Source organism: Sabethes cyaneus, chromosome 3 (assembly GCF_943734655.1).
Source record: "Sabethes cyaneus chromosome 3, idSabCyanKW18_F2, whole genome shotgun sequence".
Taxonomy (NCBI): Eukaryota; Metazoa; Arthropoda; class Insecta; order Diptera; family Culicidae; genus Sabethes; species Sabethes cyaneus.
This window is the reverse complement of record NC_071355.1, coordinates 107,921,721-107,938,146: the sequence shown is the minus strand read 5'-3', so window position 1 is coordinate 107,938,146 and position 16,426 is coordinate 107,921,721. Positions and strand designations below refer to the sequence as shown.

Here is a 16,426-nt window from a genome sequence, read left to right as displayed (position 1 = left end):
ATAAAGAGATTTACAACAGATAATTGATATTGTTTGTTTTTCTTATGAATTTGTTTGAACCTTAGATTTAATGAACTTGTTTAAAATTTGTTCACTGCCTCAATATTCTTTCAATGTCTAACTTTTTAAATAAAACTTTAATTTTGATGGTTCAAAAAATCTTACTAGATTTTTTATGGGGGGGAGGGGGGATTGGTCAAAATCTTACAAAATCTTATATAACGGGGAAGGGGGGTTCAAAAATGAGGAAAAAGCCGTTACGTAATTATTGAACGACCCCTTACTCAATATTAAATGCAAATCAATCGAACTTAATCACCATTTGAGACATCACAAGTGTTATATTCATTGAACCGTTGAAATTGATTTTTAAATGTTTTTTTTTTCAGTGTGCTTCATGAGCATATTGGCCGGTTAGCAAAATCAATCACGCCATCCCATTCGCAGCTGCGTATTCCCTCAGTATATATTGAAGAGGCCCCTTGGTTTTATGCGCAACGGCAATTATCATTTATGTCGGCATATAAAACACCTCATGGAAAAGTGAGCTGTGTCATCAAGTATCTATCAAATATGCGAAAACATATGCTTAATTATACTTATCGTCTATATCGTTTTCAGGTGCATAAAAAGCTTATTAAGCTTATTATCAATGGGAGCTGGTCGTCCAATTCCTGCGGCTGATGATATAGTTCCTGTTCTAATATATGTTATCATTCAGGTAATTAATTAATAATATATCCATAGTATTGGTCCTTCAATTTAACAAAATATTTCAGAGTAACCCTATAAATCTACTTTCAACGATTGAATATGTTAATTGTTTTATTGGTGATACATTAACGGGAGAAAAAGAATATTGGTGGACACAGTTTTGCTCAGCAGTAACTTTTATTAAAACGATGGATTATTGTGAATAATTTATTTTTATGTTATATTGTAAAGTGTCTTGTTATTAAATAAAATTATTTTTTGAAATTATGGACTTTTCGTTTTTGAGATTTAGTTTCAAAACTAGTTGATAATTAGTTAAATCGATTTTTTTGACGTAGGACTACGTCTTAAGGTAAGTTTTGAGATAGGGTGTCATTCCAAAAAATCGAAAAATGCGAGCGTCACGAAAAATGATAGGTTTTGAGCGCTAATAGCTCAGCGGTTTACCAATCTATTTTCAATATTCTTACACCAATCGGTCGGAAAATCTTCTAAGAATTGACCCAAATGAAGAAAAGTATGGATTCTTGATGTCGAACTATTGAAAAATTGAAAATAATGAACATATGTTTTGCCAGAATTCTCGCTTCGTGATTGGTTGTTGGAAATGACGTCATCAAAGTAGAAACGCGTTTTCACGCTTCGACTTATAATTCAGTCAATTTTCAATAGATTTCCAAGATAATAAAATTCCAAGATAGAAAATATTGAAAATACAGAAAACTATTGATTTTGAATGCGCGTCATTGAAAAATTGAATTATTTTCATATTTTTGCCTTCCCTCGTCAGTGCTTCCCTAGCACGGATTTATTATTTATTTATTATTTATTTATATCCATCCGACCTGAATGGTCTCAATGGATTGAACTGGATGGGGAAAAGCCCAATTGAGGCCATCCTCATGTGGGCATAAAAACCCCATCATCTTTTTCACAGAACATACAAATAAGTTACAACAGTCGCACTTAACTAATTTTCGTCATATAAATAATTGTCATAAACTAAAATACATATAATAGAACTAAAATTCATGGTCAACCTATAAAATTCTAGAGTTATAAATTTTTTGGTAAAATTTATGCGACGGTTCACCGAATTCGAACAGGTGCTCAACTGAAGTGAACGTACGAATACACGCAGCGATAGGTCCGTTGAAACCGAATGTTGTACGGTGCAGTCGAGATTGTAGTAATCCAGCAGAACGAAGCGAACATTGAGGAGCACGAAAGGATGACAGAAATATATATGATATAAGCTATGGGTTAAGCTTCTTTATGGTTGTATTTAATTTATGCCCTACAAAATCCGATCGAAAATTGTTGAGCTTCAGCTGTTGCTGCTTCCCACGGATAAGGCAACGAAGACATGCAAATTCACCAAGCGAGGTGTTGAAGCACTCGTTTCGCTGCCGTGAAGGAATATCTGGCTGCTGAACTTCTGGAATTGGCAGGAAACGAAACGATCAGAATTATCGTCACTTGCAGCTGGCCATCCGCAATAACGAAGAGTTGAACAAATTGCTGTCCCGTGTCACCACTGCTCAGAGAAGTGTCTTTCCGAACATCCAAGCTGTTTTGTTGCTGCCCAAGAAGACGGAAAAGAAGGCTTAAATTTCCAACATATCTCGTCGACAAAATGTTCTTTTAAGGACAAAACATAATGTCCATGAAGATTTGAGAAATTTCTCAATTCTATTTAATTTAGATTGATTCTAATTGTTCGCTTCTTATCAAATAATTTTACCCGATCACCTCACGCGCTTTTGTTCCCTTGTTGCTGCTGGTTAAGAAGTTGGTCGTCTCGGAAGGTATCAAAGCAGCCAACAAATATTCCAGCTCCAAGTAAATGTGTTCGGTCAAGCGTCAAAATGAATGAAACCATGGGTTTAATAAAATGAAAGAGTTTTAGTAACATCTTTTCCATATGAGAATTTGTTCGTTCTTCAAAGAACGGTTTTCAGTAATTGATGAAACTTAGGAAACTTGGGACTTAGGGCTTTTCACTCGGTTTTCTTTAGCAACACAAATTTATTCATCACCAATGCTACAGTAGTACACCAATAATACGTAGCGTAATTTTTCTTTGGCAGCGAACGGCTCACTGGTAACTTTGCTCTTTTGTTCAGACTGAAATTGAAATGCTCTATTTTATTTAACGTACATGATAGAATGAAGGATCATGAAAAATAGATGTGGCCGATTCTTGTCGCTTGCTCTGGTACATACCACGAGGTAAGACGGCGAACGGCATTATTCGAACGGTAGCTGAGCTACTGCCAACATCGTTTGCCAGGGCAAACGAAAGTCCCGCTCTACTCGTGCACGTTTGCAGTGTGTGTGCAGTGCAGTGTGTTGGAGATGGAACACTCGTTTCGCTGCCGTAATGAAATATCTGGCTGCTGAAGTTCTGGAAATGGCAGGAAATATGCTGCACGCGATAACAAAACGACCAGAAGTATCCCACGTCACTTGCAGCTGGCCACTTGGAGTGGTATTTCGTCGTGATTCAGGACCATACTCGAACGGCTTCGTTAATCGCATAGCTGCTGAAGCTTTCCGGCTGGTCCGTTGCAACAAGCCGTGCCAGGTTAGCTGTTATCGGTACTCCAATTTACCGAACAGAGAATTATATTAGGTGCGTTAGTGCAAGTTTATTGCAAAGAGTTATAGTAACCAAACAATCGGTCCTTTCAAGGGCCACACAACGATTGAAGAGTTTATTATATTTTCTTGCTCAGTTAATACCATAATAACACAGGCAACGAGGGAAAAGTTGAATTTTTCGCCATTGCGGACGACCAACAAATGACGGAAATAAGTTTTCTGGTCACGGGCGACATTTTCTGCGACTTACAAAACATCTGCAGGTTGTAAATGTCTTATCAGTGTTCTTTTGTAAACCGCAGAAAAGTTGCGAAAAATTTTCAACTTTTTGAAAACTCGCGCGTACTGTCTACCGATTACCAGAGGAAAAGCACTATTCAACGTAGAAACAGATCATAAAAATTTATTTACTGTTTGGTTTAGTTACTGACTTGATTTCGTTTTAATAAAATAGATTCAATCAATTCATGGATATAACTCCAAAATCGGTTGAGGATTGAATGTATACAATGTTTCTACTTTGATAAACGTTACGTATGTAGCTTGTATATATGAAGAATCGTATTATTACATACATGGATACATCCTACTATCACTACAAAGAGGCTTATGTGGTCCTACGTCACCTATGCGGTCGTGTCTTGTGCAGAACCCCTCTGCTTTTTACCTTTGTTATACAATATAACAAAGGTTTAGGAATTGGGTATTTTAGTGGTATATACATTTCCGCATATTCTGACAAGATATGATGCCATTCAATCGCTACATGAAGACTTTTCCGAATTTGACTAATGGAAGTAATGAAAAAACATTTTTTTTATATTTGAAAAAAAAAATTTGGAATAAGACGATAGCTTACAAGTAAACCACTTTTCTTTTTAGCTCGTCTTAGACAACACAGTGAATAGATACACTATGGTCATCGAACGATACCAGGTTTCATATGAGAGCTTTAAAAGCTCGGTTAAAATGAAGAGCTCTATCAGAGAGATAGAAGAGAGGGAGAGAACTTCTGACATCAAGTCAATCAATCGGCTTGGTTGATATCTGTCAAACAGCAAATCATTCTAGTTTTGATTTTTATTAATTTTTTAATCGAATATTGACTTAATTGAAATATAAAAAGAACTGCTAGATTCAGGAAACGACGGGCTATCAAATGAGATAGAAAAATCCACTTTTTTGGGAAAATTAAAATACCCAATTGGTCGAAAAACACGAAGTCGATCTGAGGGCCGTGTCACATATACCAATCGATCAGGTTTGACGAATGAGCAATGTCTGTGTGTGTGTATGTATGTATGTGTGTGCGCTTCAATTTTCAATCGCCTATTTCTCGGAGATGGCTGAACCGATTCGTCTGCTATAACTTTTATTTGAAAGGTATTTTTACCTAGTATATCACTATTAAATGGTTTCGTGGTCTGACTTTTAGTTTAAAAGTTATAACCATAACCGATTTCATCGATCTTAGTATCAAATAAAAGCTCTTACTATTGCTAAACTTCACGCCAATTTTTATTGAAAACAAACAAGTGGTTTAAAAGTTATACTTAAAAAACCAGTTTTGACAAGGTTCAAATGATCGCCTGTTTCTCAGAGATGGCCAAACCGATTTACGTGCTATTAGTTTCATTTGGCAGGTAATATAGCCGGATAGATCACTATTGAATGGTTTTTTGATTGGATGTTTAATTTGAAAGTTATGAGTAATTCAATACACCACACCAAAATTAACAACAATTTATAATGATTTTAACCAAGAAAAATAACCTAATTTCAATTATTTTAATATCAAACGAGAGGTTTTCACACTACGAATATATATATATATATATATATATATATATATATATATATATATATATGCAAAATTTCATAAGAATTGGTTTTACCGGTCAAAAGATATTAGCCCTCGAACACTCGCGCAAATTTTATAACACAGTTACTCGCGCGCACAATAGCCCATAACCAAAGAAAACGTGCGCACTAGAGTTTTGACTAGGAAAACTTGGTTTTAAGTTTATCAAACCTTTGGAAGAGTTTCTTGAAATTGAAAGCTCTATCGTCTGGTAGAATTTGAATTTTGATTAATCCCCCTAAAAGTGAAATAACAAAATTATTTTCCTTCAGTTTCAATATAACACATTGATGTGTTCTGCAAAGTTTTAGAGCATATTATTACAAGAAATTTTGCTGGAGACAGTAACCTTCTATCTCTTCAACGAAGAGATCTTATTTATTGTATATGAATTTGAAAAATCAGTTTTTCTATTTTAGCTCTTTTAGTAATTGTTGTATGACTTTTTCATGTATTACAAAGTTGTATAAATAATAAAAATACACAACTTTGCTGAAAATAGTATACCTCTATGTTTGCTTGTTTACGAACTGTAGAACTTTGATTATAAAAAATACCCTGATTTTGACCCCGAATTACTCGACTACCAACAGACGGATACATTTTAAACATTTTACATTTGCTGGTAGTTTTGCTGCACACAGACACCATTTTTCCATATGAAGAAACGAAAGAAAATTCCAGTTGGGGCCAATTGGGTATTTTAGTGGTATATACATTTCCGCATATTCTGACAAGATATGATGCCATTCAATCGCTACATGAAGACTTTTCCGAATTTGACTAATGGAAGTAATGAAAAAACATTTTTTTATATTTGAAAAAAAATTTTGGAATAAGACGATAGCTTACAAGTAAACCACTTTTCTTTTTAGCTCGTCTTAGACAACACAGTGAATAGATACACTATGGTCATCGAACGATACAGGTTTCATATGAGAGCTTTAAAAGCTCGGTTAAAATGAAGAGCTCTATCAGAGAGATAGAAGAGAGGGAGAGAACTTCTGACATCAAGTTAATCAATCGGCTTGGTTGATATCTGTCAAACAGCAAATCATTCCAGTTTTGATTTTTATTAATTTTTTAATCGAATATTGACTTAATTGAAATATAAAAAGAACTGCTAGATTCAGGAAACGACGGGCTATCAAATGAGATAGAAAAATCCACTTTTTTGGGAAAATTAAAATACCCAATTGCGGTACACCGTACACCTCACATGCTACTTGCTTCGTTTCTGTGATGTCGGTTTATACTAATCTATTTTCCCAACAATTTAAAGTAATAATGCATTGAATAATTCTGACATTTTGCTCATAACAAGTTTATTGAAGAATATACGTTAGTATATACGTAATATACGATTTGTAACTATATAACAATATGGCATTCAAAAACCTACATATGGTGTACAAAATACAACAACGTGAGTAACCGAAAGTTCATAAAAATTGATGAAATTTATTCAAGAGAACTTTATTATTGTGAATCCAATAGAATGGCGTTACAGGAAATTATGCATAGTTCAAAAACCTTTTAACTAGACCTTTACTACGCAATGTATATGCTAAAGAATAATATTTTATCTTACAACTTACTTTTACTTACACTTACCCTCATTAGTAACAACTTTGTCAGCAATTTCATGAGAAAAGAAACTATCAAAATTTATAAGTGCTTCTATTTGTTTCGAATTTTGTAAACTTATTCAATTTCCAAAAATTTCATGTAAACCAAACGTGTCGATTTCGATCTCAAATTGCAAGTAAGACGGTATAACAAAGGTTCCTTTCACCACTAGGTGGATTAAATCAGGTTTTTTCTGGTTTAAACGGTTTAACTATTGAAATATCACTAAGCGTAGTTTAAAGTCACGAGGATCATTGATCGAAAATTTCTGATGTTCGTAAAAACTTGAATATATGGTGACAAATCTCTTTCGTCATATTAAATATGATCTATACTCTGCTTCGTGTTTTAAAAGAATAGGCAATTTTAGGCACGAAATGAATTTTACACTTGCCGGTTGTGGTTGTGGTACTGTTGTGGTAACCAACCTGTGAACATGATTATTATTTTGATGCAATATTACGTCGTACGGCAACGAACTTATTCAGCCGAGAGCCGGGGTGGCTCTTGCCGTATCAAGAATTCCTCTCCATTGTACTCGGTCCTGGGCTACTCGTCGCCAATTCGTTGCGCGTCTCGACACACGTAAGTCGGCTTCAACCTGGTCGAGCCATCGTGCACGTTGAGCCCCTCTATTCCTGGTGCTGGTGGGCTTCTTGAAGAGAACGGATTTCACTACACAGTCGTCCGGCATCCTTACGACGTGGCCGGCCCACCGTAGTCTCCCAACTTTCGCCAGGTGTACGATGGAAATCTCTCCAAGCGGCGCCTGTAGCTCGTGATTCATACGTCTCCGCTTTCCGTTTGCACTCCGCCAAAAATAGTCCGCAACACCTTTCGTTCAAAAGCGGCAAGTGCACGTATGTCTACCGTAAGCAAAGTTACCGTTTCAAGTCCGTAGAGGACTACCGGTCTTTTTAGCGTTTTGTACATCGTCAGCTTTGTGCGGCGGCGTATGCTCCTAGATCGAAACGTCTTGCGGAGGGAAAAGTAGGCTCGATTTCCAGCTTGAATGCGTCGTTGGATCTCCTTACTCGTACTATTGTCGGCGGTGACCAGAGATCCCAAATATACGAACTCATCAACCACTTCCAGTTCATCGCCGTCAATAGTCACTGTCCGTGGGAGGCAAACGTTATTTTCTCGGGAGCCTCTTCCTACCATATATTTGGTTTTCGACGCATTGATTTGTAACCCCATCCTCCTAGCCTCCGTTTTTAGTCTGACGTAGATTGCCTCCGCCATCTCACGCTTTCTAGCAATGATGTTGAGGTCGTCTGCAAAGGCTAGGAGCTGGCTACTCTTGTTGAAGATCGTTCCTCTCGTTTCGATGCCCGCTCGCCGGATCACACCTTCAATAGCGATATAGAATAACATACATGACAGTCCATCCCTTGCCGTACCCTCTGCGCGATTCGAAAGGACTTGAGAATGTCCCCGAAACGCGAACCTAACACATCACTCGTTCCAGAGTAACTTTGATCAGCCGCGTCAGTTTGTCCAGAAAACCGTACTCGAGAATTATCTGCCATAGCTGTTCGCGTTCAACGGTATCGTATGCTGCTCTGAAATCCACGAAAATATGATGCGTGGACACGTTGTACTCTCAACATTTCTGAAGGATTTGTCGGAGAGTAAAAATTTGATCCGTAGTAGCACGGGCCCCCATAAAGCCCGCCTGATACTGCCCTACAACTTCTCTTGCTATTGGGGATAGACGACGCAACAAAATCTGGGAGAGCACCTTGTAGGCGGCGTTGGCCAACGTAATGCCGTGGTAGTTACAGCAGTCTAGCCGATCGCCCTTTTTGTAGATGGGACAGACTACGCCTTCCATCCACTCCTCCGGTAGTTTCTCTTCTTCTAAAATCCTTGAAATCAGCCAGTAAAGTGCCGTTGCTAGCGGTTGTTGGCCATTTTTATAGAGTTCAGCCGGGAGTCGGTCGTTTCCGGCGGCTCTATTATTCTTCAGCAGACCGATTTCTCGCTGGATCTCTTCGAGATCAGGAGCCGGGATCAGTACCAAGTCTCCATTCTATGTCCTTATTTCGTCGCCTTGGTCCATGCCGAATGTTCCGAGAAGATATTTCTTGACTCTTGTTGTAAGTTTTTTGGGTTTAGATAGGTAACCGTATTAGGGCTTACGCTATCGAGTCTCGGGATGGGGCTGCCATCTTTCAGTGTCAAGACAGCACTGTTCCTCCTCCCCTGTTAGTGTACGACCTTAGTTTCCACCGGGGTTGGTTACCTGATCTCCGCTAAGGTTGCTCGTATTCCGGCTTGTACCACGTGGAGGTAGGGGTACTAGTTGCTAGATAAGAGGGTAGGGACCACATTGGGGTCTGTTTTACGCATTTTCGAACCATTTACCAACCACCGTACCGTCGTACGGTAATGCTTGACTAAATAAGGGTGTCATTCCAAAAAATGTGCCTCGAAAAGTTGTCAGTTTTGAACGTTAATAACTTAGTGATTTCTTGATAGATTTTTAATATTTTTGCACCAATCCCAAATTGAAAATCATGTTGCATTGTGTAACTAGAAACTCTCACCTCATGATGAGTTGGAAAACCCTTGCTAATTTGCGTTGTATGTAACGAGTATCGAAGTGATTACATCTTGCATGCTTATAAAACTCGGTCAATCCTTATTAGATTTATGATATATTTGTATCAATCGATTGGAAATTTTTGTAATCATTTATTGCAATACACAGGTACACTTCAATCGACAGTGTTGGACGGTGACGCATTTGAGTTTCACTTTTGAAACAATTGCTTCTTTCCAGAGCTAATGGAATTAGAAATTACCCAGGTAACCAATAAGCATCACCAATGCTATTCAAATTTAAGCCAATAAGCATTTAAGTCGCCTTAAATGCTACTTAAATGCCATTTTTGCAAAATATACGGCTGCTTTACTGCTAACCTTTTTATAGTGCTGAAAATGCTAATTTGCAACTAATTACCGACACGAAGAATTTGAATAGAATTTTGAATGCCAATTTACAATACCTATGCAGTCAAAAAGCTAACATACAACAACGTGCAATATAAAATGCCAGATAAACGGTTGATTTGCTGCTTATGTTAATGCTAATTGGTTACTTGGGTAGAGTAAAAATTATATATTCTCATCAAACAATTCACATCATGGTTAAAAGCCCTCAAATCCAAAAAAAAACTAGAAGGAATACACCTCTAAAGGGTGTAGTAGCTAACTTCGTACTGCCACAAATTGGGCTGAATATTTCATATTGTAAATTTCAGATAAACTGAGAGAGCTGCTAGTTTTTACGAAAAGGAGTATACTAATGGTTTGAGTAGAGTTTTGTAGTTTTTTGAGAACTCTAACGTTTGATGTAGTCGATTAAACACCGGATTTTCAATAGTGTGTATGTCTAACAACCGTATTAAGCCATTAGTAAGAAATAACAATCCGACAAAATCTCAAAATTTGTAGGTGAACAAAAGCTTCATTCGACAAGTAGTTGGCGCCGCGGTAAAAATGATGATATTTTTATTTAAAACTGTCAAAACACATAGAAAACTAAAATCATCAGAAGCGAATTTGAAATTTTTTTTAAAAATACGCTCTTTGGAATCAATCAGATATTATGGTTGGGTTAGAAAATAACATATATACTTATTATAATTTTTATTTGCCTGCATCTTGTTTAAAACTATTAAAATTTTATTACATAATAAATACTTAACAATAAGGACATTAATTCAGCATGCTTTGGATGAAATATTGTTATAATTTTGTTTAAAACCATTAAAATTACCTTAAACAATTAAGTAGAACACTTTCATGAATATATCTGGATCTAAATTTTTCGGTCCCGCACCTATAAACATAACCATACACACCTAAACTAAATCCGGATCTCAATTTACTTGTCCTAAGTACACATTTCATTTGCAACCACCAGTGCGCTAGTTAGTAAATAAGATTTCTAACCCGCTGCTGAAAATTTAATGTTCGCAATATTCATTTTACTGAGATTTAAATAAGAAACGTTTTCATTTGTATATCCGTCCAGCGAAAAATTGTTACTGATCATCATTTTCCTAGTTCGGACAACCAAATGTAGGAGTCGCATGGGCTTCATTAGTTTTGCGTTTATTCGCCTATTATCGGCTACATGTTGGAAACATGTCGGTGTAAAAGTTGATTTGTCAAGTCCCAATACCCAGCTATATTTTAATTGATACCTTAATATATCATTGTTCATCTCTAAAAGACAGTCTTCATGACTGTCGCAGTGGCATTTTTAAACCCAGTGCCCTTGTGGCATACAAAAGAAATCATGTTCTATTTAATGCCTTCAAATCACCTTCGTTCCCAATATCCCAATCATAAGGTTCTTTTGAAATTCCTTGATAATTTAAAATTCAATTCAGTATTTTGATATGTATTCCACGTAGGGTTGTCGGTATTGGGCGCTTTTGGTGAAAACCAGTAATACCAGTATTGGCAGATTATTCGGATTCAAAAGAAATGCTGATGATTTTCAGTAAATGTCTTTATTTTAAAACTTTAGCTTCAGTACTGTTGCTTAGCAAAGTAGAATTTAAGCAGATTAGTACGCTTATAGTCGATATAGTCGATTTATTTTCCTTGTTAGAACGGATCTTGTTGCCATCGCTTCCAACAATTGAAAAAACTTCCGCTTTCATCGAAGTCTAACGGACGGCTCTGAGCGCATCAGGAATTTTCCTTTCATTTCTTCAAATTTATGGTAGGGAAACCCGCTTTTAACTGTTTTCAAAAATACCGGGGCTATAGCTTCCACTATAATGAATGCCCCGGCCTCCCAACGTCTCTTCACAAATTTTTCTCCAATTCCGTCCCCAAACTGGAACCTGTGATAGTATCATCCTCTACATCATCGTTCACAGGTACCTTCTTTTCTCTGTTATCAATCCTGCTATTCGTATATAGTGGATTTGAGACTTGAAAAATATTCCAAATTCTTTCCTGGTAGACCCTTTGGTGCCAAGAATCCCCGTATTCCGATCAGGACCCGGCATCGTCGAAACAAATAATTGAAGGTGACTTTGTCTGACCTTTGCTTCATACATGAAGCGACTTGTTTCATTTATTGAACAGTACGTTTCAAGCAAGCTTCCGCTGAAGTTATTGCTAATTGCAAGAAAAATTGTCCTTTCAATAAGTGCGAAATCGCTCTTAAAAGTGCTATTTTAGCTTAAATCGTTTCGGTCTCTTCGGCGCACTTATTGCTTGGAATGTAACGAAAAAGTGCGCCGAAGATACCGAAACGATTTAAAGTAAAATAGCACTTTTAAGAGCGATATCGCACTTTGGATGGTACAATTTTCCTTGCAATCAGCAATAGTGTCTGTTTCAAATGACGACGACTGTCAGTCAGGCACAGGCACGATTATCGATGTTGAGTGGGTTAATTATAATATGCGTTGTAAGAAATGTTACTCAAATTTAATTCAATTGCATTCAAAGTGGCTGGCCTTCTCCTGAATATTTGACAGAAAAATACAAATGAAACTCGAAAACCGCTCGTCATGATAAGTGAAAACCGTTTCATTAATGTTGATTGAAACGAAACGGTGCTGCAACAATTGGGTATTTTAGTGGTATATACATTTCCGCATATTCTGACAAGATATGATGCCATTCAATCGCTACATGAAGACTTTTCCGAATTTGACTAATGGAAGTAATGAAAAAACATTTTTTTATATTTGAAAAAAAATTTTGGAATAAGACGATAGCTTACAAGTAAACCACTTTTCTTTTTAGCTCGTCTTAGACAACACAGTGAATAGATACACTATGGTCATCGAACGATACAGGTTTCATATGAGAGCTTTAAAAGCTCGGTTAAAATGAAGAGCTCTATCAGAGAGATAGAAGAGAGGGAGAGAACTTCTGACATCAAGTTAATCAATCGGCTTGGTTGATATCTGTCAAACAGCAAATCATTCCAGTTTTGATTTTTATTAATTTTTTAATCGAATATTGACTTAATTGAAATATAAAAAGAACTGCTAGATTCAGGAAACGACGGGCTATCAAATGAGATAGAAAAATCCACTTTTTTGGGAAAATTAAAATACCCAATTGAGCTGGAACTGCCCGGTCAACATTTTGCGAGGCGAGTGACGTGACTATTTTGGAGTCATCGCGAATCAGGTGGCAATTGTCACCTAGGTGACTCGCTTTGTCACCTAGGTGACACTGTTTATCACTTAAGTGACAGGGGTTTGTTACCTAGGTGACACGGTTGTCACCTAGGTGACTCGACTCGCCGTAGCGAGTCACGGCGAGTGACAATTGTCGACCAACATTTGAAAGGGGCGGATAAGCCAACTGTCAAACAGAACGAGTGAGAGTTACTTTTTGCTGGAGCAGCATAGGAAAATGAACTCTCACTCGTTCTGTTTGACAGTTGGCTTATCCGCCCCTTTCAAATGTTAGTCGACAATTGTCCTATTGAGTCACTCGCCTCGCAGAATAAGGGTGATTGTTACATAACATTTACCATATTTTACGTAACTGTGTTATGATGTGAGGTTATAGTTACGTAACCTGGGAATAACAAGATGGTTGAAATTTCCTACTTTTTTACATAACATTGCGATACAGCCCGGACTCGATTATCCGGGTGCTCATTTTTATTTTCAGCCCGGATAATCGAATCACCCGGATAATCGAATCATCATTTTTGGTACAAATTTTTTTTTGGTCAAGTCAAGTTTTTTGACTTTTAGGTATCAGAAATGTTTCATTTATCATTGATCTATCTTCCCTAAAGTCAGAAAAATCCTTTCTTACGATTTTTTCCACTGATGATTTTTGTTGGCACAATATTATTTTTTGTATGTTATGTTTTTCAATATTTAGGTATTATAAATGTTTTTATTATTGATCAATCTCCCCTAGAGTCATAAAATTCTTTTTTTTGCATTTTTTTACTGATGATTACGATGATGATCATGATGATGATAATGATGATGGTGATGATGATTTTTAAGTAAAAAAATTGATTTCATCATCGCAGGATTTATTTTTGTTTTTTTCGCCGATAAAAGGGATATAAGAAAGGAATTGGGTATTTTAGTGGTATATACATTTCCGCATATTCTGACAAGATATGATGCCATTCAATCGCTACATGAAGACTTTTCCGAATTTGACTAATGGAAGTAATGAAAAAACATTTTTTTTATATTTGAAAAAAAAAATTTGGAATAAGACGATAGCTTACAAGTAAACCACTTTTCTTTTTAGCTCGTCTTAGACAACACAGTGAATAGATACACTATGGTCATCGAACGATACCAGGTTTCATATGAGAGCTTTAAAAGCTCGGTTAAAATGAAGAGCTCTATCAGAGAGATAGAAGAGAGGGAGAGAACTTCTGACATCAAGTCAATCAATCGGCTTGGTTGATATCTGTCAAACAGCAAATCATTCTAGTTTTGATTTTTATTAATTTTTTAATCGAATATTGACTTAATTGAAATATAAAAAGAACTGCTAGATTCAGGAAACGACGGGCTATCAAATGAGATAGAAAAATCCACTTTTTTGGGAAAATTAAAATACCCAATTTTGTAACTTTAGGGAGGTTAATCAATGCTTGTCTAGCTGGAATCATCATGTAGCATGAAAATTATAACATTTGGGTTTAAAATAAATCAGTGAAAAAAAATATTTTTTTTTTCACCCGGATAATCGAGTCTAAAAACCCGGATAATCGAATCCCCGGATAATCGAGTCCGGCCTGTAATGTTATGTAAAATTATGTTATGTCTATTATGTAACAATATAAATGTTTTTGTAACATCACAAAAATACTTGACTGTAACACCTCGATAATACTTGCCACCAGAATGTATGTAAAACCTCGATAATACCGTGAACGTACCATATTCTGCGCAGTTAAGATATTTTTATAATTCTTCCGCTATTCTAAGTATTCTAGATTTAAATTAACAACGTGGATAGCAGCAACGTGTAGTACTACGGTCTATAATATCTGGTAACAAATAAAGGAATTATAAGTCGACCAATAATTAAGTATATTTTTCGTTTTGTAAACTTATCCGCGATGCCTAATTCTGCGCATTTCTTGCCCATGTTCCTAATTCTGCACATGTTTGCTCCTAATTCTTCGGTAATTTTGTTGACTTAAATAAATTAAATATTATTGCTGGTGATTTTAATATTGATTGGCTTAATGGATCAAATTCGAACCAATTAAAGCAATTAGCAGATTTTTTCAATTTAAGGCAAACGGTTAGTCAATTTACTAGAATTTCCAGATACAGTCGAACACTAATTGGGTATTTTAATTTTCCCAAAAAAGTGGATTTTTCTATCTCATTTGATAGCCCGTCGTTTCCTGAATCTAGCAGTTCTTTTTATATTTCAATTAAGTCAATATTCGATTAAAAAATTAATAAAAATCAAAACTGGAATGATTTGCTGTTTGACAGATATCAACCAAGCCGATTGATTGACTTGATGTCAGAAGTTCTCTCCCTCTCTTCTATCTCTCTGATAGAGCTCTTCATTTTAACCGAGCTTTTAAAGCTCTCATATGAAACCTGGTATCGTTCGATGACCATAGTGTATCTATTCACTGTATTGTCTAAGACGAGCTAAAAAGAAAAGTGGTTTACTTGTAAGCTATCGTCTTATTCCAAAATTTTTTTTCAAATATAAAAAAAATGTTTTTTCATTACTTCCATTAGTCAAATTCGGAAAAGTCTTCATGTAGCGATTGAATGGCATCATATCTTGTCAGAATATGCGGAAATGTATATACCACTAAAATACCCAATTGATCACGTGTTTTCAAACTTTGACAAGGTCCATTCTGTTACAGAGGCCAATTGTAAAATTTCTGACCATGAGACAATTTTTATTTTAATCGAGAAGGACCAAACATGTGATGGAAAAGTAAAGATAAAGTGCTGGAATAGATATTTTTAGAAGCAGGCAGTGTCTCAGTTTGTTTCGAGAAGCTTGGATTTTCTCCCAATAACTGGTGTTTTGGACTATAAGGCAGCTGTGCTTACCAACACGCTGAAAGAATGTACCAATAAGCTTGTTTTTGATAAGTATGTGGAACTACGTAATACAAACAACTGATACTCTTTAGATCTAGTACGTTTGAAACGCGAAAGAGATAAAAAGTACAAGAAGTTTCGTAGAAGCAATAATAGTGATGATTGGGTTAGGTACACAGCCGCTCGTAACGTATATTCACGCACCTTGAAAAAGGCTCGATGTGATTATATCCACCTTTTCGCGTGCTTAATGGCGGATAGTGGGCGCAACTTTTGGAAAATATTTAAATGCTTTTGGCAACTTTGCTAACGTACGCTTGACATTTTGCAAGGGGAAAATGTCAACTTGACGTGAGCAGAGTTGCAAAAAGCATGTTATTTTTTCCTATAGTTGTACCCACAAGCCGTAAAGCCCTATAAATGTATATCTTTATAAGGCTTTAACTAGCCGCCATTAGGCACGCGAAAAGGTCGGTACAACGGAAGATTGATCACCATCAACATAACAGTAAAGAGTTATGGAATATTTTAAAACAGTTAATTAAAAGTAAAGATA

At 36.2% G+C, this 16,426-nt stretch overlaps 1 protein-coding gene across 1 annotated transcript in view; it reads left to right on the top strand.

Annotated features, from left to right (window-relative positions):
• LOC128742721 (receptor-mediated endocytosis protein 6 homolog) overlaps positions 1-939 on the top strand; it is a 73,258-nt gene extending 72,319 nt beyond the window's left edge. Inside the window, exons 6-8 of the mRNA XM_053839167.1 lie at positions 390-560; positions 622-721; positions 780-939. Of these exons, the coding sequence (XP_053695142.1) occupies positions 390-560; positions 622-721; positions 780-920 (412 nt within the window). The 3' untranslated portion in view covers positions 921-939. The remainder of the gene's footprint in view (positions 1-389; positions 561-621; positions 722-779) is intronic.
• Positions 940-16,426: the final 15,487 nt, after the last annotated feature.